The sequence below is a fragment of the Physeter macrocephalus genome, chromosome 15 (assembly GCF_002837175.3).
Source record: "Physeter macrocephalus isolate SW-GA chromosome 15, ASM283717v5, whole genome shotgun sequence".
NCBI classification, from domain to species: domain Eukaryota; kingdom Metazoa; phylum Chordata; class Mammalia; order Artiodactyla; family Physeteridae; genus Physeter; species Physeter macrocephalus.
Window position 1 is genome coordinate 7077262 of NC_041228.1, and position 21469 is coordinate 7098730.

Genomic DNA, 21469 nt, shown 5'->3' on the forward strand with positions numbered 1-21469 from the left:
GGAACAGAAGCAGACAGCAGGGTGGCTTCCTGAGGACCCTGGTGCCGAGCACCCAGAGGGAGAGAAAAGCAGGAAGGCCGCCTTCAAGGGGGAGAGGGATGGGATCAGCGATGGCCGGTGACGCAGGGAGAGTCAGTGAGACGAAGCTGGGATAAGAGTCCTCTGGGCTTGGGAATGTGCCTTGTGCTGACCTGAGCAGGGGCCGCGTCAGTCGGGGATGCTTGACACGGCAGAGGTGAAGGTGAGGTTTTGGGGCCGGAAAGAGGGGTCATCTAGAGATGACTGAAAGCGTCGCCCCGTGGAGCTGGCAGCAAGCAGATGGTGGCTTGAGAGTTTACTAAAGGGATTATTTGTAAAGTGTGGGCAGGTGCTGGTTCTGGGGGAGGCTGGGGACAGTGGGGAGTCGTTGTCACCCGAGGTGTAGAGGCAGCAGAGAGCTGCAGGGAGAGCTGCAGCCTTTGCAGGGAGGGGGCCTGGAGAATATCCCCCCTGACTCCCCTCCCTCCCTCCCGTCTTCTGATGGTGACTCTGTTGGCCAAACCCTGTGGGAAGCCGGAGGGCAGTGGAGCCCCTGTGTGACCTGTACAGGTGAGCCTCCGGGAGCTGGGTGGAGACAGATGAGGGTGGGCCTGGAGGGGCAAGTGGGAACTTTCTAGAACACTGGGGACACTGGATCTTTGCTCATTACCCTTAGAATGGAGCGCATGCTTGGTCTCTGCTCCTTAAGCAGGGCCGCCTTCGGTTGAAGTCAGGACGCCTCCCCGCGTGAGGGCCCCGGGCGCTGTCTAGGAGTCTCAGGCACCGAGGGGCGCGTGCACCCGCCTGGGAGCTCCCGCTTCCGTGTTGCAGAGTCGTCACTTCTTAAACGCCGTCTGTTCAGAAGGAAAGGAAGCGTAAAGAATTCTGTCAGCGTGCTGTGGTTGAAGAGCGGTGAGGCACAGATGTCACGAAATTGAACGATCCCGCTCCCGGGACGTCGGTGACTCCGCAGAGCACTCCGGGCCGGGGGCGGGTGAGGCAGCCCTTCCTGCGCCCCTCCTGTTAGCACAAACCAGCCAGAACCACCGCGAAGCCATGATCCCAGCCCAGCCCTGAGCCGCACGCGTGCGTCTTCAGGCACGAAGTCACTGGCCCCAAACGCGTGCGGCCTGGGGGCGACTGCGTGATTCCCCCCGCCCCGCTGTGAGAGGACTCTGCGACCTCCCCTCACTTGAACCTCACAGTGACTCATTTTGCAGATTCGGACCCTAGGTTTAGAGAGTTCCAGACTGGTCCAGCTCGAAGGCACAGCTGGAGTGTAGCTCACACGCCCTGACTCTGCGCTGGCCACTCAGAGCAGTGACTGTGGTGAGAGTGGTATTTGACAGTCCCTCCTGCATCCTCATCCACGTGTTTGAAAGCTGAGGCACTTGCGGCTGAGATGGAGGGCTGGGAGGGCCGTGGAGGCGGGTAGCTAGCTTGGAAGCTTGGACACTACCCACTTTAACCAGAGCAGTCATGCCCTTTTATTGATTGTTTATGTTGAAATTGCTTAAAGAATTCACTCAAAATGTCCTGCTGCTAAAAAAAAAAAAATGTTTGAAAACCACATCCTGATGCAGTGACGATCACAATTGGATTCAGAGGGTGATGCAGCATGGTGTGAAATTTGCTGGACAAGGGCACTTCAGCCAAGCACCTCGGAAAAGCACATTTTATTAGAGCCTTGGAGGAAAAAGTGAAATGTAAGAAGATTGATTAAAAAGGCACAGTGTGCACATGCAGTAGAGTTACAGGCGCTAGTTAATGCTCATGAAAGTGCTTTGCAAACTGTAATGTGCCTCTCAGAAGATAAGGTCGTGCTATTATAGTGGTACAGGTTACCTCCCTCTCATGATTATTGACGAAAGGAAAAATACCAGACAGGCGTAGACCACTGTCAGATATTTCAGTCTGAAACCCAGCGTTGCTGGTGGGATTAACACTGACCTTCCTTCCTGTGCCCTTGCTGGTCTACCGGGGCGGGTTGACGGTATCCCATCTCTTCTGCCTTTTAAGTCTCAGACAGATTTCCGCTCTTGATCTCACTTAAAATCGCATCCTGCTTTCTTTTGGATAGAGTCTTTTGTAGAGCTCAGTGAAGATATTACCGATGTTTCGTGCAATTTGAAGATAAAATACTACCTTAAAATTCATTGTGTAATGAACACATGCAAAATAGCAGCATATTTGGAAGGCGCTTCATCTGGAAAGCACTACCTAGAGGACTTGGAGGGGGACCCGGGTGCTCCCTCACGCCCAGCTCCCCTCACTGTCTCTATTTTCCGTGCTGGGCGTATTTATTGAGAGAGATCCGCTTGCTGCCCCTTCCTTACCAGGCACTCTCGGTCAGCCCAGGGGGTCAGCTGGGCATTCTCTGAACCAAGAGGGAGTAAAGTACCCCAAATTACCCATTGGCATCAGCCCGGGAGCCCGGGTGTCAGCTGGGGTTCCCCGACTGTGTCGGAAGAGCCACCTTCAGTTAGCCTTGTTCATTGCCAGAGGGTTTAGTCTGTCTCAGTGCAGGGAAGATAGACATTTACCAGTTTGAACAGAACAGAAACTCTGGTTTTCTTCACTTTCCAAGAATTGCTTCTTTGTAGCAAGGAGTGTGGCTGCAGAGCAGAACTGGGCCGCCATCGCCAAGCATGACAGGACTTGAAATGCCTGGCCCTGGAAGCGGGGGCCGGAGCGGCCGTGTGCTGCACCAGGGCTGCCAGCTGTGCAGTCCCTGCACGGTGTGCGTTCATGCGGGCAGGCGGGCGCCCAGCTGGGCCATTCATCTGCATAGTGATCAGGAGCAAGTGGCCTCTTGCTGCTTCTGGGGACTCAGCTGAGGACGCACTGAGCAATTGCCAGCCTCTATTTTCTCAGGCAGCCTTCAGCACAGATGGACCAGGGCCCTGTCAGAGAGAGGTGGGGGGAGGAGAGGGGCTTCTTAGAAATAAGACCAGGCATCATGGTGCACGAAGAGCCTTTCAGCTGAGCGCCATTCCCCACGGAGAAAGCAGAGCAGCGGTCGTGGACCTCACTTCTCGGCTGGCCAGCCAGACCCACCTGTCCTCTTGGTCCCCGTAGGACAGTACTAGGCTTTGCCACTTGACCACTGCCTCTCACCACGGGGCCCGCTGTTTGTTGGTTCCTCTCTGGTCCTTTGTCTAAACTTCTCCTCCTGGCCCATCGGAGGCAGGAGAGGGCAGCGGGGAGCCCGCGCTTTGCAGTCAGAGGGACTCAGGCGTGATGCTGGGTGTTTGTAACAGGCTCAGGAACAATCCAGCTTCTCTAGGGCCCAAGGACTAAAGGAGAAGCTGGCGGGAGGGGCTTTCTGATGGGTGGGGCAGCCGTCCGTGTTCACTCATCTCCCCCAGGGCAGGGACAGGCCGGGTTCTTCTCTGGGCCCCCAGAGCCCAGCACAGGGCCAGGCGTCTGAGCGGCCTTCACTTGTAATCTGTTGAATGAAGGGCTGACTCTCCCGCTTTGTGAAGGTGAGGTCCCACCCATCTCTTTCCACTTCACGGGACCCTTCAGGGTAGTGGCCCGGTGGCAGGTGTCCAGCAAAATGGGCTCCATCCTGCCAGGCTGCCTTGCACTTACACTGTCTAGGGGGACAGACCAGAAACAAAGTCAACAAGTAAATAAACAAGCCCTGTCACAATTACTTTCCCCATCAGTAGAAACTGGTCGTGTGAGATGTGTTTGTTAGAGCACTGGACCACACCGCTTAAAAATTCAGGCTTGTTTTATTCCTGTAAAAGGGGCAGATGATTTTATAAGATCCTTTTTACTTGGATTTTATGAGATTCTGATCAAAGATTGTTTTTCTTTTGTAGAATGGAGTAGGGCCCTCTAAAGAATGGTTCTCTTAAAAAAAAAGAAAAATTCAGACTTGTTCACCTTCCCAATGCCTGTGCTCTTTCACCAGGCTCCGGTAAAATGAGAAATTTTAAAATTACCTTCTGATATATTATGTAGTCTACTTATTTATTAGGTTTTAACTGTATTGTCTGTCTTTCCCCACCAGCACGTAAACTCCAGAGGGCAAGGGTCTCTCTCTGTTTTGTACCCTGCAGTATCACAAATGCTTAGAACAGGCCCTGGCACTCCATAAGTATATGTTGAGTGAACGGTGGCTGATGAAGAAGAACAAGTACATTCTGTAGTGCTGGGATAATTTACAAGTAAGTATTTCTTTCTTTTGTGTAGAAATGATGGCTTGTTTGAAGATGGACCCTGAGAAAATTTGGAAATGGGAGAACAAGGAAAAAAAAGCTCACAAAGAGAATGTCTTGTTAAGTACGAGGGAATCGTTGTCGAACGTGGTATTAGAACTAGAAATTCTGTTTTCAGAAGAGCACTACTTGACATGAATCCTTAACCAGATTGAGGAGAGGGTCATAACTAGCAAGCAGGCAGAGACACTGAAGAGGCAGACCTGGAGTCAGACCCATCGTGGACTTGGCCTTTCTGAGTCACAGCTAGGACGAGTCCTACAAATAAAAGTGAGTGTGTCCACAGAGCCTGATGGGTTAATTTGTCTCGGGCTCCAGCAGTGTCAGGTCTGGAGTGAGAGGGTGTTTCCACCGTGAGCCTGGAGAGCGGGCCCATCCTGGGCTAGTTTGGGTGGGAGATGTGGGCGGAGAGACAGGACTTGTCGGTGGAGGTTCTTATGAGGTCCTGGGACTCTCTCCTCTCCCGACTCCCAAAGGACTAGTGATGCTGTGGCAGTGGGACCCTTGCTGATTAAGTCCAATTACCTCTAGAGGCTGGAAACCAGAGAATCGACCCCTACCTCATTCTGCAGCAAGTGCTACACATAGCATATCCCAAAACACCAGGGCCGGAGATCAGAGTGGAGGGAGAGACCGGGGAAGAGGACAGCCTGGTGGGTAGGAAGTGGGGAGAGACTCAGACGTGCCCGTTGCTGTGCTTCTCCTCTGTGCCGCCTTGGCACGTGGTGAAGAGTGGCTGGAGCAGGGGCCTGTGTAGAAGCTCCGTGTGGGAGACCGTGGTGCAGGTGAGCCGAGGGAGGGATGTGGGCGCCGGCAGGACTCCTGGGCTGCATGCAGGAGCGGTTCAGTGGCAACTTGGAAAAGTACAAAGATGGGTCAAGTCAGGATGCAGGGAAATCCCCAGACAAGCAGGTCAAGTGGAAATGAGGACTTCTTTGGTGTCCAAAGGGAGTGAGCACAAAATTACCCACAAGACTTTTATTCAGATGTCCTTCTCTTTCTCCCTCCACCCTCCCTGTTTTCTGCACACAAGTGTGTAGCACCTTCTACGTGCTTGACCTGTTGCTGGGAATGAGAATAGATAGTCGTGCGGGCTGCAGTGGGCCGGGCCCAGGGCTTGCGAGGAGGACGCGCTCAGGGACGGGGCAGAGAACCCTCATTTCTCTACAGGAGGCACTTGCTTTTGTCGTCCAGGGTCTTCATGCCCTGTCCCTGCCTGCCCTTCGTCCACCTCTCGGCTCCCCTTTCTTATACGCGGTGTTTCACCCGGAATTACCTGCTGTTTCCTGCACGCGCACGCTTCTTGTTCTGTAGCGGTTGTGTTCTTTCCACCGTGCTCCAGTCATCAAGGAACTGGGTTAAGATAACTCCAAGAATCATTTCCAAGGCTGCTTGTACAGTGTCTGCCACGTGGTGCCTGGATCGGTGGGAAAACTTACTGTGGAAACTAATGGAAGCTCTCGAGAGTGGAATGTAGCTGAATGGGCTGTGGGTGGGCCCGCTGCGAATGGACCCCATGCAACATGGAATTGATGGAGGGCGTGGGGGCTTGGAGGGGCACGTTTGGGACAGTTTTGAATGGGGTTGACTTAGCTTATGCTCCCCGCACGCCGCCCCGGCTGCAGGCAGTTACTGGGGTGGGGATCCCAGGAAGCAGGAGTGAGGTGTGGGGAGGGTGAGACAGGGAAGGGGGAGAGACAAGGGTTTGCTGCTGGGTTCCAGCTGTGGTCACTGGGCGTTTGACTCTGCCAGGATCTCGAAGCTTCCAGAATGTGTCCCAGAAATGTGCACTCGGGCTGGGGCCCAGCGTGGTTGTGCATTGGTTCCCATCCCTCCTTGGTTGGGGGTCATCCCCACCACGTCGACCCGTCTCCACCTCTGCGCCGCAGGGTCCCAGCTCGAATGCTACAAGGCACCTTTGCAAGCTTGAGGGCGGACGCTGGGGTGCAGGGTGAGCCTGAGTGTGCACTGTAGCTGCTGCCAAGGTCGTGTGTGGGCCGCGGGGACATGGTGAGAGCCCCGCTGGCATTTGCTACGGGGAGGATCAGAGCCCACACGGGCCCAGAGGGTGCTGGTGGCCGCCCAGGAGGTGGAAGGCTCATCTTCTCCCATTGCCCGCTGTCTTGCTGCGCGTTTTCTTTTACTGTCTCGTGCTGCCCGCCCCTCCACCTCCTTTCTCCTGCCGTCCTCCTTACATAGCAGCTCCGTCTCCCTGTCGGGAGGGTCTCAGAATTCAGAGATGCAGAGCTTGTCTTATTTGACCCCCCCATGTGGTTCAGTCTTTCTCACAGCATCACGATTGCTATGTGAAGCTCCTCGAAAACCCTCCTGAGAAACGCATCTCTAAAGCCACCCCTCCCTTGTTGGATGGCTCTGACTGCGGGACATTTCTTCCTCTGGTGAAGTCCGTTGCTGACCTCTACCCACTGGTCCTAGCTTCGCCTTTTTGAGCACAACAGAGCAGGTCTTCATTGTGCTCTAGGTTAGGTCCTCTGCTCTTGGTCTGCATCAGGCTCAATAAAATAACAAGAAGACACAGACCCAATTTCCTGGAGGTCACAGCACAGATGAGGCATCCAAACAGATAATTGCAAAGCAGTGTGGGAAGTCCGACCCTTGATAATGTTGATATCTTGAGGGGTGTGTGTGTGTGTGTGTGTGTGTGTGTGTGTGTGTGTGTGTGTGTGTTTGTGTGTTAATCTGAATTGCCTTTGTCATCTGGACAAGCAGGGGCCTGTGGATTGGGTGTTATATGTTACGTGGACCTGTGTGCAGTTCCAGGGGCTGTAGTTCAGTATTGTTGGAGCCTGAAGGGGTGAGCAGATGAGTACACGTGGGTGCGTACTTGGGAATCTTGGCCTTGAGGGTGCAGGGGTCCTGGGAGAGATGATTGATGGCAAATCTTGGAGGACTTTATCTAGCACTTTCTGCTCATGGAGATGGGAGGGAAATCATTGAAGAGTTTTAAGCAGGGGAGTGACAGGGTCAGATTTGGGTTTTAAAAACGATTCATTCTCTGGTCAGGATGGAAAATGGTTTGGAGAGTGTGTTAGTTGAGATACTTTCAGTAGAGGCATCAATTAGAAACGAATTGGAAAGTGGGAATGTCCATTCTCCCATGTCACAGATGCATGGGGATCGACGGTTCCAGGGTCGGGTCGGGTCGGGTCAGGGGGCGCAGATGCGCCATTGCCGTCCCAGGGTCCATCCTTCATTCTGGACCCTCAAGGCATCGACCTGGGCTTTCCCTTGATCTCTTGTAGGTTCTGGGTGGTTGCCTCAGTTCCAGGCAGTGGACATAGTGATGCCCAGTGAAGGAGAGGTTTTCTTAGGGAAGGAAACCGTTGCCAGAAGCCCTTGGCAGCCTTCACCCCAGACCCCGTTGGCCATGCTGGGGTCCTGGAGTTCCCGCTGCTAGAATGGCTGGAGCGGCCTCTTCGTTGTCCTGGGGACCGGGCAGGGTGGCTGAAGCAAGGACACGAGTAGGAGCTGTGCTAATAGTTGGGCTGAGAGACCAGAGTCCCTTCCAGTCTCCTCATGTCCACCTGGGCCAGCGCCCGTGTCTTTAGCGGGTTTCAGTCCTCCAGACTTTCTTCCGCTCCTGTCCACCATCCTCGTGCACCCAGTTTTGCGGTGTATTCTTAACGTATGGTGCGTAAAGCTGAGTCCAGACATGGTCAACCCAGTGCAGTGTGAGGAGTGTAACCGTGATCGCTTCAGCTACTTCGTGGTCGCGCCGGCTGCCGTTGTGTGTACGCTCTCGGCTTTTGTAGTTGATTCATGATGTAAACCCAGATTCAGCTTTTGGCAAGCTCTAATTCTTGTTGTTTTTTTCCGTGGTTTTTTTTTTTTTAATGTAAACGTTATCTATTCCTGCTGTGTCATCCACGTATTGAATTGTAATCTGTGGTGAATTCTTTTATAAAAGTAAAGCGTCATTTTTAAAAGCAAAAAGTCCTATAGTATGTTTCTACCTCTTTATAGCATGCAGTATAGTCTATAATTATTTATGCACACTTATCTCTTAAAACTGCCCGATGCAGATCAAAAATCAGAGAACGTCAGGTAAGCATTGGCAGTGACTTTGGGGGTAACTTGTTCTGCCCATTCTTTAGCTTTTTAGGAGTCATTGTGTTCTTCAAGGGGTGGATATATGTAACCGTCTTGACTTTCCCTTTGGCCTTGCAGAGTGCATACACTCTGAATCATGATCTCATTTACTAACGTTTCTTTTCAGTTTGCTGTGATCATGTTTGGTGCTGACACTAATTATATGACTAAGGACCTTTTTCCAGCAGTTAAAAAAACCCATGACTGTTTCTACCAGATCTAAAAATGTTCAAGCACCTGGATGATTGGGAGAAGCACGAAAAGACTCTCATTTATAGAACACAGAAAATTGTTTGTTTCAATCCACCTGCCCCATTAGCCAAGTTTTTTCCTGGCCTCGTCTTGAGAGAGATTTCCTTCAGCCAGCATGCCGTCCTAGGAGCTTGCACTTCTCCATTTTCTGTCTTCCCTTCCGGCGTCTATGGGTGGGTTTCTGTGTGGGTCCGGCTGTGGGCAGCTTAAATCACAGGAAGCACAGGCTTCCCGAGTTGCCTCAGGCTGTCTCCCTCTGCTTTCTCCCATTTCTCCCGCTTCTGCTTTATTACTTCCTGGTTGTGACTTCACCTCCCTGACAACCCCTGTTCCAGCGCTTTCCAAGCCTGCACCACGTGCCTGTCCCGTGACCATCCACCCACCCCGTGTTCATCTCTAACGCAGGGCTGTGCCGAGTGGTTCCTGTCTCCTTGTTAGAACGTTCTGAAGAAGTAGTTCTTGGGCAGGCTACTTCAGGTTTGCGGCTGTGATTCTTGGAGACAACTCCTGTCCTTTCCTTCCCCGTATTTCCTTCTCACTTAGGAACTGGGAATGGCACGCACTCCTTTATGCTTCACTTTGATATGAAGTGTTTCTTACCCCTCAGGCTGCAGGGCTTTCGAGAGCAGGGTCTGGGTCTGTGCCCTGTCAGTCTTTTTTTTTTTAAACAATCTCTTTAGGTTACTTTTATTTATTTATTTATTTATTTTTTAGCTAAGCTTGTTTTCTTGTTTTCTTTTTTCTTTTTAACATCTTTATTGGAGTATAATTGCTTTACAATGGTGTGTTAGTTTCTGCTGTATAACAAAACCCTGTCAGCCTTTATGTCCACCATGCCTGGAACATGGAAGGCACCTACTAACTGGAAGATGAGTAACTGAACGACTTCTTCTTAGGCTATAAATCTAAAGAAGCCCATGTCTTCTCCGCGGTGTTGATTGATGATAGATGACTCCGTGGTCTGGTTGGCTTCATGAAAACAAGATGAGTGGCTCTGCCTGCCCTGTCAGCTGTATTCTCCCTGCCCACGTGGTGGCCTGTGGCAGGGGGATGATATTTACTGAATCACATGAAAGACTGAAGAAGCAAAGATGATGCCCGAAGTGGTAAAGGGGCCTGCACGGCACCGTGGACCAATGTCTGTATCACACGTGTATATTTCCTTTACTGTCCTCCCGTAAGAGGGTTGGGGTTGTGTGCACTCCCTGACTCTGTCAGTTACGTAAGAGGATATTCTATGCATCTTGGTATTTGCTCCTTAGGTAACGAATCTGACCTTGAACTGGAGAAGAAGTATAAGGAAGATGATCGAGAAAAGGCCCCGAAGAGACTGCGGACTCAGAGAGTGGAGAAAGTCCAGAAGGTCTGCTCGGGAAAAGAGGCCGCGCAGATCTCCGGAGCCAAGAAGCCCATCATAAGTGTGGTTTTAACGGCTCACGAAGTGATTCCAGGTGAGCAAACAAGCGGGAGGGGACAGAATGGGACTCTCTGGGCGGGGCTGTGCCGCTGGCAGCCTGACAGCTGGGGCTGTGATCCTGAGCGGCTTCATCACTGTCGGGCTCTCCACTGAATTACCCAGTAACTTGGTGTGATGGCTGACCTGTCACTTCCCAGGGCTCTGGTGGACGAGCGTGTCCAGAGGAGAGGGAGTGAGGGCTGCCCCTGCTGCTACCTCCACCACCTCCGCAGCCACGACCTGTCCTTGTCGTTAGAGTGGCCGCTCAGAGGAGCAGTGGCCAAGGAGAGTGTTTTTTCTTTGCCCCTCACCAGTCCCTCTCCTGGATGTCCTCCCCGCCCTTACCGCCCCATCCTAAGTGTAAGACCACTCGCACCACATGGAGGTCGGCTGCTTCTCCAAAACCCTCCACCTAACTTTTTTGTTCTCTTTCTTTGCATTTTTTAGTGGGTTCATCATATATTTTATGATACTAGAAATTCCTATCTCCTCTTCCTTTCACATTAAAATAGCCAGTGGATTTCTTTTTTTTTTTTTTTTTTTTTTTTTTGTGGTACGTGGGCCTCTCACTGTTGTGGCCTCTCCCGTTGCGGAGCACAGGCTCCGGACGCGGACGCGCAGGGCCAGCGGCCATGGCTCACGGGCCCAGCCGCTCCGCGGCATGTGGGATCCTCCCAGACCGGGGCGCGAACCCGGTTCCCCTGCATCGGCAGGCGGACGCGCAACCACTGCGCCACCAGGGAAGCCCCAGTGGATTTCTTATACTACCCTTTTTAAAAAAGGTCTCTTCCAGGAAAGGATACTTTAGACAAAAAGCAGTTTATGATAGTAGATTCCAAAGTATAATAATGGGTTTTTTCCTATCCATTTGAGGTGATAGCTGTTAAATAAAATTTTAAAAAATCAAGTTTAGGATTTTGAGGACAGCTAGAGCCTTTTTAAACATCTTTTTTCAGTGCTAATATTATTGATAACTCATTATTTAAAATGAAAACGCTAAATAAATGCCTCTTGATACTTCAGTGCAGGGTAAGGTAATCAGTAGAGAAAAAGGCGTATAAGATTATGTGACTAGAAGTTGTTTCTGGAAAGTCACTTTGTCTGCCCCACCCTACTTCAGAGAAGTGTTATTCCGGGAAATGGAAATGCCAGGAGAGAGCTTCCTGTGTTTAGCTGTCTCTAGAGAAAGTTTTTATAATGATTTCTTAAGAATTGATGGTAGTATTTGGAGATTTCTGTAAGGGGGGGGTGAAAAGTGGTTAATTTCCTTTGCTATTCCAGAAACGAGGGGTAGATTGGAGCTTTTCCTTTAGTGCACTTGATATATAACGTGCGTGTGCATGTACCCTCGTGCACACACGCTGCTATAAACGGTCTTTGATCGTTTCACATCCTGGACTTGCACGAATAAAGGTAACCTTTGAGTTTTCCACTCCAGACCTTTCATTTCACAGGGTGGACACAGAGGTCCAGAGGCGGGAGGGTGATGTCATATTTGGGACCAGATCCCAGGCAGCTTAGATTCCTGTTCACAGTTGATTCCACTGCTCCATTCTGTCTTGATGCTGTTTTACATTTACGTAAAGTTTAACTCATGTGGATCTATATGAAATCTTGCAGGGAAGCATATATGTATACATGGATCTGTTTTTTTGTTTTTTAATAAAGAGATCAAGTGAAAATGTATCTCAGAAGAAGGTTTCAATTATTGGAAAACTTGCCCTTTCCCCCCAAACATACACACGTACACACACATACACGCGCGCGTACACATATACAAACACACAAGTTAAAGGTGTGAACTGAAGGAAAACTAGTCCCTTGCATGGGTGCCACACAGTAAAGCAATATGCTTCCCAGGCTCTGTCCCCTGCTCTGGGGGCAGGGGGTGGTCAGGGCCCTCACGGCGCCTCTTTAATACGTGGTGCGTTGTACCTCCATCTCAGGTGCTACCAAGATTGTTCCGGTGGAGGCTGGGCCCCCGGAAGCAGGAGCCGCAGACCCCGAGGCCGCGGCAGCCGACCTGGCGCCCCGGAGAGGGTACCAGGAGTATGCCATCCAGCAGACACCCTATGAGCAGCCCATGAAGTCGAGCAGGTAAAGCGTCTGTTCCGTGTGACTCCAGCCACCGCTGCAGAGGGCAAGAGACGGGCGTGTTTGCTTATCAGGACGCTGTGTGCAAACCCATCTGTGAAGGGTTTTGGTTTCTTGACTGAACCTGAGAACCAGCCCCTCCATGACGGCCCTAGAGTGCTGGCTGAGCCCAAGCAGCCTCTGTGGGATGCGCGGCAGATCAGCAAGCATGCTTGGGAAACGCAGCGCCTCTGCTTAAGGAAGGTGGAGCGTTTTGCTTAAGGCAGATAGATGCTTCACCTGAATAAAAAGAGGTGTGAACAAGGCCTTACTTAGTAAATTAGCTGATTTTCGTAGCTCCACAATTTATAATGAAAAAGAAAATCTCTCTTTCCCCCCTACTTTCAAAAGTAGCACAAGCATCCTGTAGAAGGTTCCAGCATCCGTGTGATGTGCAGTTACAGTGTAACCCATAGAGCCTCTTCTGGTCGTGGTCACTTCTATAGACAGCGTGGTTCACAGGCCACCATAATTTTTTCATGATATACTAAAATATAGCACTTTAATTTTGTTATTTTTTTTCCTAGCATAAGATACCAAAGGCACTGTTATCAACCTATTTTTTTGAACTTACCACACCTTGACTTTTTCCTTTTCAGTATATATTTTTTTAAAGTGTGTTTACTGTCATGTAGATGCACTATAGTTTATATATAGCCAGTTTTTGCTTGACGGACAAGGTTTTGGTTCCTCCCTCTTTCGATACTTCTTCAAGACTTCCTGTGGGATAAATTGCTAGAATTGAAATTGCCGTCTTAAAGGATATGAGTGCTTAAAACTTGAATCGACATTGAAAACTGTCCTCCAAATACATTGGGTGAGTCTATGTCCCATAGGGGACTAGCCTGCATGTCCCCCCACCCTCCCCATGGTCACCAGCTCAGCTGTGATACGTACCTGCTGACGTAGATCAGCAAACTCTCATCGCCTGAGTTCTGTACACGTTTTTCCTGCTGAGGGGAAAGACAAAATGCCAGTGCAAGTGGGCTCCCTCTGTTCCTGGAAGAGGGGAAATGAGGTGTTCTTGATGAGAGCGTAAGCTCTAGCACCAGACAGACCTGGGTTGGCTCTAGGCCCTTCTGCTGGACTTCAGTTCAACAGATTAAACATCTTCTATGTGCCAGGCACTGGGGATGTGAGAGATTAGGGCAGACATGGCCACTGCCCGGGTGAGGCTCTGCTGCGAATGGACACAAAAGCTTTTGCCTCTGAGCCTCTCTTACACCGGCCACAAGATTGTCCAGTAGAATCTGACTTAGTTTAGTGGTGGGAATAAATGGTAACATATATGGAAAGTGCTCTTGTTGAATTATAACATCATGTCATCTGGGTGCTTCATTAGTCTGTAGCCTCACTCCTCTCTTCTTGCAAATGTGAGCAACTGAATTAATCGCTAAAGCTGTAAAAATATGCACTCCTTTGGCAAAACTGAAATGGAATTAATTTTGAAGATCTTTCTTGTCTCAACGCAGGTTGATCTGTCCTTAGTTAATTATCTTCATAATATTTCAGGGTCTGTTGGGGAGGGTTTCAATTCAATGCTAATCTAGTTACAGGTAAATATACTCAATATTGAATCAGTAGATTGAGACTGTATTCCTGTTGTCAAGCATTCTATTAATATTTTATAGTCTAAATTGTAAAACAGTTACGAAAGAGGCTTTTCGTATGACGAAAGTCCGGAAATCTATAAGGAAAAAAATTATTTGTAATCCCACTACCCTAAGATAAGCACTGTTAATATTTTTAATGTTCCCTAAGGTAAGCACTGTTAATATTTTTAATGTTATTTCCTTCCAGCCTTTTTTCAGCCTGTATATTTTATAAAATCGAGTTTATATTTTATATGTAGTTTTGTATCCTGTTTTTTTTTTTTTTTTTTTTTTTTTGCGGTACGCGGGCCTCTCACCGTTGCGGCCTCTCCCGTTGCGGAGCACAGGCTCCGGACGCGCAGGCTCAGCGGCCATGGCTCACGGGCCCAGCCGCTTCGCGGCATGTGGGATCTTCCCGGACCGGGGCGCGAACCCGTGTCCCCTGCATCGGCAGGCGGACTCTCAACCACTGCCCCACCAGGGAAGCCCTGGAATACTTTTTTGAAAGAATGAATGAATGAATGAATGAGTGAGCTAAAAAAAAATAAATGTCCAAACTAGTTCCCTACGTTGGAACCTTCAAGCAGCTTCTACTCTTAAACTATTGTGAAAACTCATGCAATGAGCACCTTTGCTTGAATTTCGTATTCTTTCTTTCGCTAGATTCCCAGCAGTGGAATAACCGGATCAAGGGGTCTGATCTTTTAAAGCTCTGGCTGAATGCTTTCTAAAATGCAGTGGGAGAGAGTGCCTCTCTCAGTGTGGATAGGGGACATTCGGAGTGAAATAATGTGATAGGAATCCCCCGACGTCGCAGCTCTGTGCATCAGCCCGCAGGTACAGGCTTGCGCTCGGGAGCCTGGTGCTGGCGGCTTGGCCACTCCTCCCGGTTCATCACCCTTGGTGGGAGGCAGCACTGAGGGCTTGACCAGGTATTCGGGTACTAATACGACAAAATCGGAGTCAGAGATGCTCCTAAGACCATTTAGACCTTGCATTAGAGAAGGAAATACCGTGACTTGTTTAATTAATGCTGTGAATCCAGAGTTTCTTCCTCCAGTAAAATGATCACCTTCTGGGTATCTTTGTCACTTAAGAAAGGTCCAAATTAGTTTCCTTAAATTAGCCTTGGGTTTAGCGTGCAGGCATAGTACTGACTTTCAGATTTGAATGTTTCAATTACAACATGAGACTTCTACCCCCTGGTGTTTATGGACCACAGTCTGCTTAAGTATTTTTCATTTAAAACATAAGGTAACCTGTGTTGGTCAAACACAGTTGTGTGGATAGTTCCATGAATATAGACTTTACAGTTACAGTGGGTACAGCTTAACGGTGTCTGATTAATGGCACTAAATGATCGTCAGTGTTTCTGAGGACCTACCTGGATATCCTGGGCAGAGTCCCGAGGGAGCAGTGATGGAGAGGGGAAGCCTCACCTGCCTCCTGGGCTCACCTGCCAACTCCTGTCCTGGGTGCAAGTTGCAGCACTTTGGTGACTGTCATTTGTTGATTTCAGAAACAAGGCACACCGGTTCTAATAGCCATGGAAGCCCCACATAGGAGGTCTTCTCCGTGTGTATGGTCCCACCGGCGAGGGGGGTTGGTGTTCACAGTGTTTCAGGCAGTAGGAGGATGTGGAAGAATGTGCAGGTTCTAGTCTGCTTGGGTTCAAGTCCTGGCTTCACCACTTACTAACTGTATGACCTTGGGTTATACTCAGTTTTCTCACCTGTAAAATGGGCATAACGATAGGGTTGAGATTGAATACTTAGCAAAGAGTTTTGAGTATTGTAAGTACTCAGTAATTGTTAGCTGTGATTACTATTACCATCTCATTCAGCATACGCGTCGCCGTATTGAGAGAGAAAGGACCCGTGAGGCAGACCAGGCTTTCATTCTCTATCGCATACACAAAATCTAACACAGTGCCCGAAACCCTCAGGCGAGTGGTAATAAAATGGCAATCATTTATTTATTAATGATGTCTGAGTTTAACAAATGGCAATTGGACCACCTTATTTTCCCTGTCTGAGTTCTGAACCAGACATGCTGGAGGAGGAGGAAGACAGGGGCTCACACATCAGGCCCATGACTGGTGGAGCCAAGGGAGAAGGGAGCCTGGGGCAGGTCACACTGAGCTCCTGCTGGCTGTCCTGCACGCCTGCCTCCCCCCACCTCGGTCCTTGACTGCTGCCGTGAGACTCTCCTGGCTAAGTGCCTACAGTGTCACGTGCTATCCCCAGGCAGACGCCTTCTCACCAGAAAGGCAGGAGTGAGCGCGGCGGTGGAGGCTTGATCCTGTTCTAAAGTCCCCGCTCAGATACGCCAGTTCCCTTTTCCTGGGGAGAAGTGAGGACGTGGAGAAAGGCCAGGGGTCTTTCACGAAAGAGTGGCCCTCACGTGGAAACTTGCAGCAGAGAGAAAGAGTGTTACCCTGACAGTTGATGGAATGAATAGGCAAGTCTGGATGATCAAAACTATTGAACAAACCCAAGCAGGTCGTATCTAGTTTCATGGAGCAGACTGAGTTTTAAGACTGGTCCTGTTAGAACACCTTGGAATTCGTCCGGGTCAGCTCTGGAGCACCGCCGGCTACTGTGTGCCTAGCAAATGACACACCCCCTCTGCCTTCTCTTGCCTCCTTCTTCCTCCTGCTGCACCCTCAACTCAGGCATCTCCTCTTCCCAACGACCTTAATCTCTGTTAGAGGGCTCCTTCTCTTTCACCTGCACGTGCACCTGTCACCACTTGCACACTGTCCTGCAGCCGTGTGCAGGCCTGTCTCCTCTCTCCCAGCGCCAGGGGAGCAGGGACCCGCTCTTCCTTCTCCGTGTGCGCCTGGTCCGCTCCAGGTCTTCCCGTCCTGTTTGTTGATGAATGAATGCATGCATCCATCCTCAGCCCCTTTGAGCTCACCTGTAAGCCTTTGGTGTTTGGCAGCTGGAAGGAAGTAGGGGTCATCAGGAAGGTTCAGGATCTCCACCGGTAATGGTGCTGTCTTCTGTTCCTAGGCTCGGGCCCACCCAGCTCAAGATCTTCACCTGTGAGTACTGCAACAAGGTCTTCAAGTTCAAGCACTCGCTGCAGGCCCACCTGCGGATCCACACCAACGAGAAGCCGTACAAGTGCTCCCAGTGCAGCTACGCCAGCGCCATCAAGGCCAACCTCAACGTGCACCTGCGCAAGCACACGGGCGAGAAGTTCGCCTGCGACTGCTGTTCCTTCACCTGCCTGAGCAAGGGCCACCTCAAGGTGCACGTGGAGCGGGTGCACAAGAAGATCAAGCAGCACTGCCGCTTCTGCAAGAAGAAGTACTCCGATGTCAAGAACCTCATCAAGCACATCCGTGACGCACACGACCCGCAGGACAAGAAGGTCCAGGAGGCCCTGGACGAGCTCTGCCTGATGACGAGGGAGGGCAAGCGGCAGCTGCTCTACGACTGCCACATCTGCGAGCGCAAGTTCAAGAACGAGCTGGACCGCGACCGCCACATGCTGGTCCACGGTGACAAGTGGCCCTTCGCCTGCGAGCTCTGCGGCCATGGGGCCACCAAGTACCAGGCGCTGGAGCTGCACGTCAGGAAGCACCCGTTCGTGTACATCTGCGCCCTCTGCCTCAAGAAGTTCGTCAGCTCCATCCGCCTGCGTGCCCACATCAAGGAGGCGCACGGGGCCGCCCAGGAGACCCTGGTCTTCACCAGCTCCATCAACCAGAGCTTCTGCCTCCTGGGGCCCGGCGGGGACATCCAGCAGGAGGCCCTGGGCGGGCAGCCGCAGCTGGCGGAAGAGGAGTTTGTGTTCCAGGGGGTGAACGCACCCAAGGAGGCGGCCGGTGCTGGGGACTCTCGTCCCGAGGGGGGGTCCGAGGCCCCAACAGAGGCGCCCGTGGCGCCTGTGCGCTCGGCCGCCGCCCAGGCGGACAGCGCCACCCCGGCACCCTGCGAGCTGGCGGCCTCCGCGGTGTCCTCGGACCTTCGTCCGCACGCGGTGGTTTCCGATGAGTTCCTGTTGAAGAGCGGTCCGTCCTCTGCCGAGGCTCTGGTTGCTCCGGAGAAGACCCTGCGCACCCAGCAGGGAGGCTCCTCTCCAGCTCAGGGCCAGGACGTCGCACCACTGCTGTCCAAGGCCAAAGGCGCCGCAGCAAACCCGGAAGCCCAGGGCGCCGAGAGCCCCCCGGCTGAAGGGCAGCAAGTGGCTGCCCTCCCATCCGACGGCCCAGATCCCGGCAGGGGTCTCAGGGCAAACCCAGCCGAGGCCTCGGACCCTCCTCCGGGAGCTGGTGGGAGGGACGCGGCCCTGTGCCGGCCTGGCTCTTGCACGCCCGCCCCCGAGCACCGGGCGGGCATCACTGCGTTCATGAAGATCCTGGACAGTTTACAGAAGAGGCGCATGAATACCGGCCTGTGCGAGAGGATCCGGAAGGTGTATGGCGACCTGGAGTGCGAATACTGTGGTAAGGGGGGCGCCGGGGCGCGCGGCTGGGGGCTCTCTTCCCAGCAGCCCCTCCCGGCCCCGCCTGGCTGTGGGTCACCTGGTGTTCGAGTTGAGCTCGTGTCTCTTTGCACAGATCGCCTTCTAAGTGAGCTAGCCGTCATCCGTAGATAGCGACGTGCACCGTGGTGCGTGCGGTTCAGCACGTGAAGCCTGTGCAGGCAGCCAGGATGGCGGGGCAGCTAACCGTGCTGGCTCTGTCCGGCATGCAGTAGCCCACGGCCTCTGCCAGATCTTTAGCCAAGAAGCACCTTTCTTCTGGCACGTGACAGGTTTAAAGTCGAGCTTTAAGCTGTGGCCGTGTCCTAGATTGAGCAGAGAGAGATCACAGAAGTGGCTGCGGCTCTTTGTAGGGAGACCCCGAATGCAACCCTCCCAGCTCGCCGTGAAAGCATGGCCTCTGGGTCTCGTGGAGAGCTGGCAGGACAGGATGTAGATGGCCCAGGTGTCAGCAGAGTTTAGAGCCTCGTTGATTTCACGCGTGTGCGTAAAGGTAGTTGGCACCGTAACTGGTCCTCGATAAACATCCGTTTCCTCCTCTCCCAGCTGTGACGTCATGCAGAAGTAGTAGCACCCTTAATATTTGCCACCTGCCACCTTTGAAAAGTCATGTCCAGCCAGAGATGTGGTGCAAAGTGTGAAGGGTGACCCGGACAAGCACGAGAGGGAGAGAAATGTAGTAGTTAAAAAATAATACTAATTAAAAGAGATCAGCTTCAGGATAAAAGAAACTTCCTTGTTCTCATGTGAAAATATTTTTTTAGGCAAACTTTTTTGGTACCAAGTGCATTTTGACATGCATGTCCGCACCCACACCCGGGAACATCTGTATCATTGCTCCCAGTGTAACTATTCCTCCATCACCAAAAACTGCCTTAAACGCCATGTAATTCAGAAACACAGTAACATCTTGCTGAAGTGCCCCACTGACGGCTGTGACTACTCGACTCCAGATAAATATAAGCTGCAGGCACATCTTAAAGTTCACACAGAGCTGGTAAGTAGCACGCCCGAGCGGCAGCCCCGTCTCCCCTGGGTGCTCCCTGCTTCCTCACAGTGATGCATACAGAGGTGGCCCTGCTCCCCGTGCGCCCAGCGTGTGGGCGTCCACCCCGGAAAACGGAGAGGTCCTTCTCACGAAGCAGGCCCTTCACTTTACAGAGGCCTCCATCCCAGGGTTCCTGTCACAGCGACAGTCTCACATATGTTGGAAAAAAAGATTACATTGAATGAATTTGCTTTTCTATGCAGATTTTTAAGCATCGGAGAAAATCTACAGAAGAAAGATCTACAGAATAGGAATAAAGCAAGGGTTTCTTAAATGACGTTTTAAAGAACCCTTAATAGCAGGGATGATAATAAGAATAGCCGCCACTAAAAGCTGTTGAGAGAGTGAGTTAGGTGATGCCTGTCAAGTGCTAAGTACGGGTCCTAGTGAGAGCACGGTAAACGCTGAGGATCACTGTTGTCGCCATTATTGTGCTATTTCTTGGAAAGTCTGTGGAAGAATGTCTGTAAAGCACTTAAAAAAAGTGATATGTTAATTCAAGGTGCCGTTAATATTCATGGTGGCAAAATGTGTTTAATTCTCTGGTGGGTGTTGAACATGTAACACAATGAGTGAATGTTTATTTCAGCAAATGCTACTGTAACTTGAGAGGCTGACACCCGAGAGTGATTTGAGACTCTCCAAGTTCTAAAGGAGGCGCCCCTGGCCCCAGGTGTGGTTCTGCTTTAACTGCCATTCCTTTCTAGGCCGCAGACTGCACACCATGAGGCTTCAGAAACTTGATGCGCCACCTCCGCTTTCTGGCCTAAAAATCACGAACGCTCCAGCAGTTTGTTACCAAGGGTGAAGTCAGGGTGCTTTGGGTTTCGCGGGTAGGTAAGAGCATGCGCTTTGGGGCTGGATATCTGGATTCAGGTATTGTCTCCAGTATCTGCACAGGCTGTGTGACGCTGGACAAGTCACTTGTCCTTTCTGAGACTTGGTAGCCTTCTATATAAAATATGTATTAAAAAGTATACCAGCTTTGTACACACACACACACACACACACACACACACACACACACACGTATATATACACACATATGCACAGACACATCCACCCATGCAGTCCACACATGTGTACGCATGTACCGCACACCCCTGAACACACAACGCGCATGTACGCACGTGTATGTCATTGTGTATGTGTATGGGTCTCCTGGGTTATTGGGAGGTTAAAACGGAGTGCTCTAGGTGAAGAACCTGGCTCAGAGCTTGTATAGGTGACTGTGTGGCAGCTGCTGGATGTCACTTGGTACCTCTTAGTTCGTGTTCTCCTCTCTCTCTCTCTCTCTCTCTCTCTCTCTCTGTGCATGTGGGGCATGTTTACTCCCAGGCAGCACACGCGTTTCCCCGGGGCGTCGAATGACTACGCCCTCTCCCTGAGGCAGGCGGACTGTGTTACCCGTGTGGGAAGAGAGCGTTCTTTATGAAAACAGGTTCCAGTATTTTGAGTTTAGACCACATTTATCTTTAGAGCCCGTCAGTTACGTCTGTGATGAAGCCACAGGCACCAAGGGGACGGTGACACGGTGGAAAGACCTCCCATTGTCTGTTATCGCTTATTTGCCCTCCCTGAGTCCTAGGCAACGACCCGTCTACTTTCTGTCTCCATGGATTTGCCCATTCTGGACACTTCCTGTAAAAGGAGTCATAAGATATTTATATATATGTGCGATAATGGTGTGCATACCGCACCCCGCTTTCTCAGGGTGGTGGTGAGGCTCCAAGGAGAGAGCGAGAGCACAAACGAGCTTTGTGATGTGAAGGTGCCTAAGGATGCTGGTCAAGCTTGGGGAGGCGTCTCTCCGGCAGGGAGCCCAGTGCCGTTCTGACCTGGGTCCAGTCCCCACGTCCGTGTGGGCCTTGGTTTCCTTGCCTGTGACCCAGAGAGATGGGGCCAGGTGCGCTGAAAGTCTGGTTGGGCTCTCACATTCCATCCAGCGCTTAGCTCTTTGCAACGCAGGTTCCCATGTGGTGGAAGAACTAAGGAAATTTAAAGTAGAATGCATCCCCCTCTACCCCTCCCAAAATGAGCCTATCGTCATGTCCATTCCGGTTGCACTAGGACTCCGGGATAATTTGGCTGAGTGCCCGTTTCTGTGACTCTCAACAGCCATTTCTTAGCTAAAGAT

At 51.3% G+C, this 21469-nt stretch overlaps 1 protein-coding gene across 35 annotated transcripts in view; it reads left to right on the forward strand.

The window, feature by feature from the left end:
* ZFAT (zinc finger and AT-hook domain containing) overlaps positions 1-21469 on the forward strand; it is a 264652-nt gene that overhangs the window by 149879 nt on the left and 93304 nt on the right. For all 35 annotated transcript variants that reach the window (XR_008619456.1, XR_008619457.1, XR_003683319.2 and 32 more), the window contains 4 exons: positions 9872-10060; positions 12012-12162; positions 16805-18246; positions 19049-19281. Coding sequence is in view for 32 of the 35 variants with exons in the window: in XM_055091063.1 (XP_054947038.1) it covers positions 9872-10060; positions 12012-12162; positions 16805-18246; positions 19049-19281 (2015 nt within the window). In the remaining 3 variants the exon portion in view is untranslated. The remainder of the gene's footprint in view (positions 1-9871; positions 10061-12011; positions 12163-16804; positions 18247-19048; positions 19282-21469) is intronic.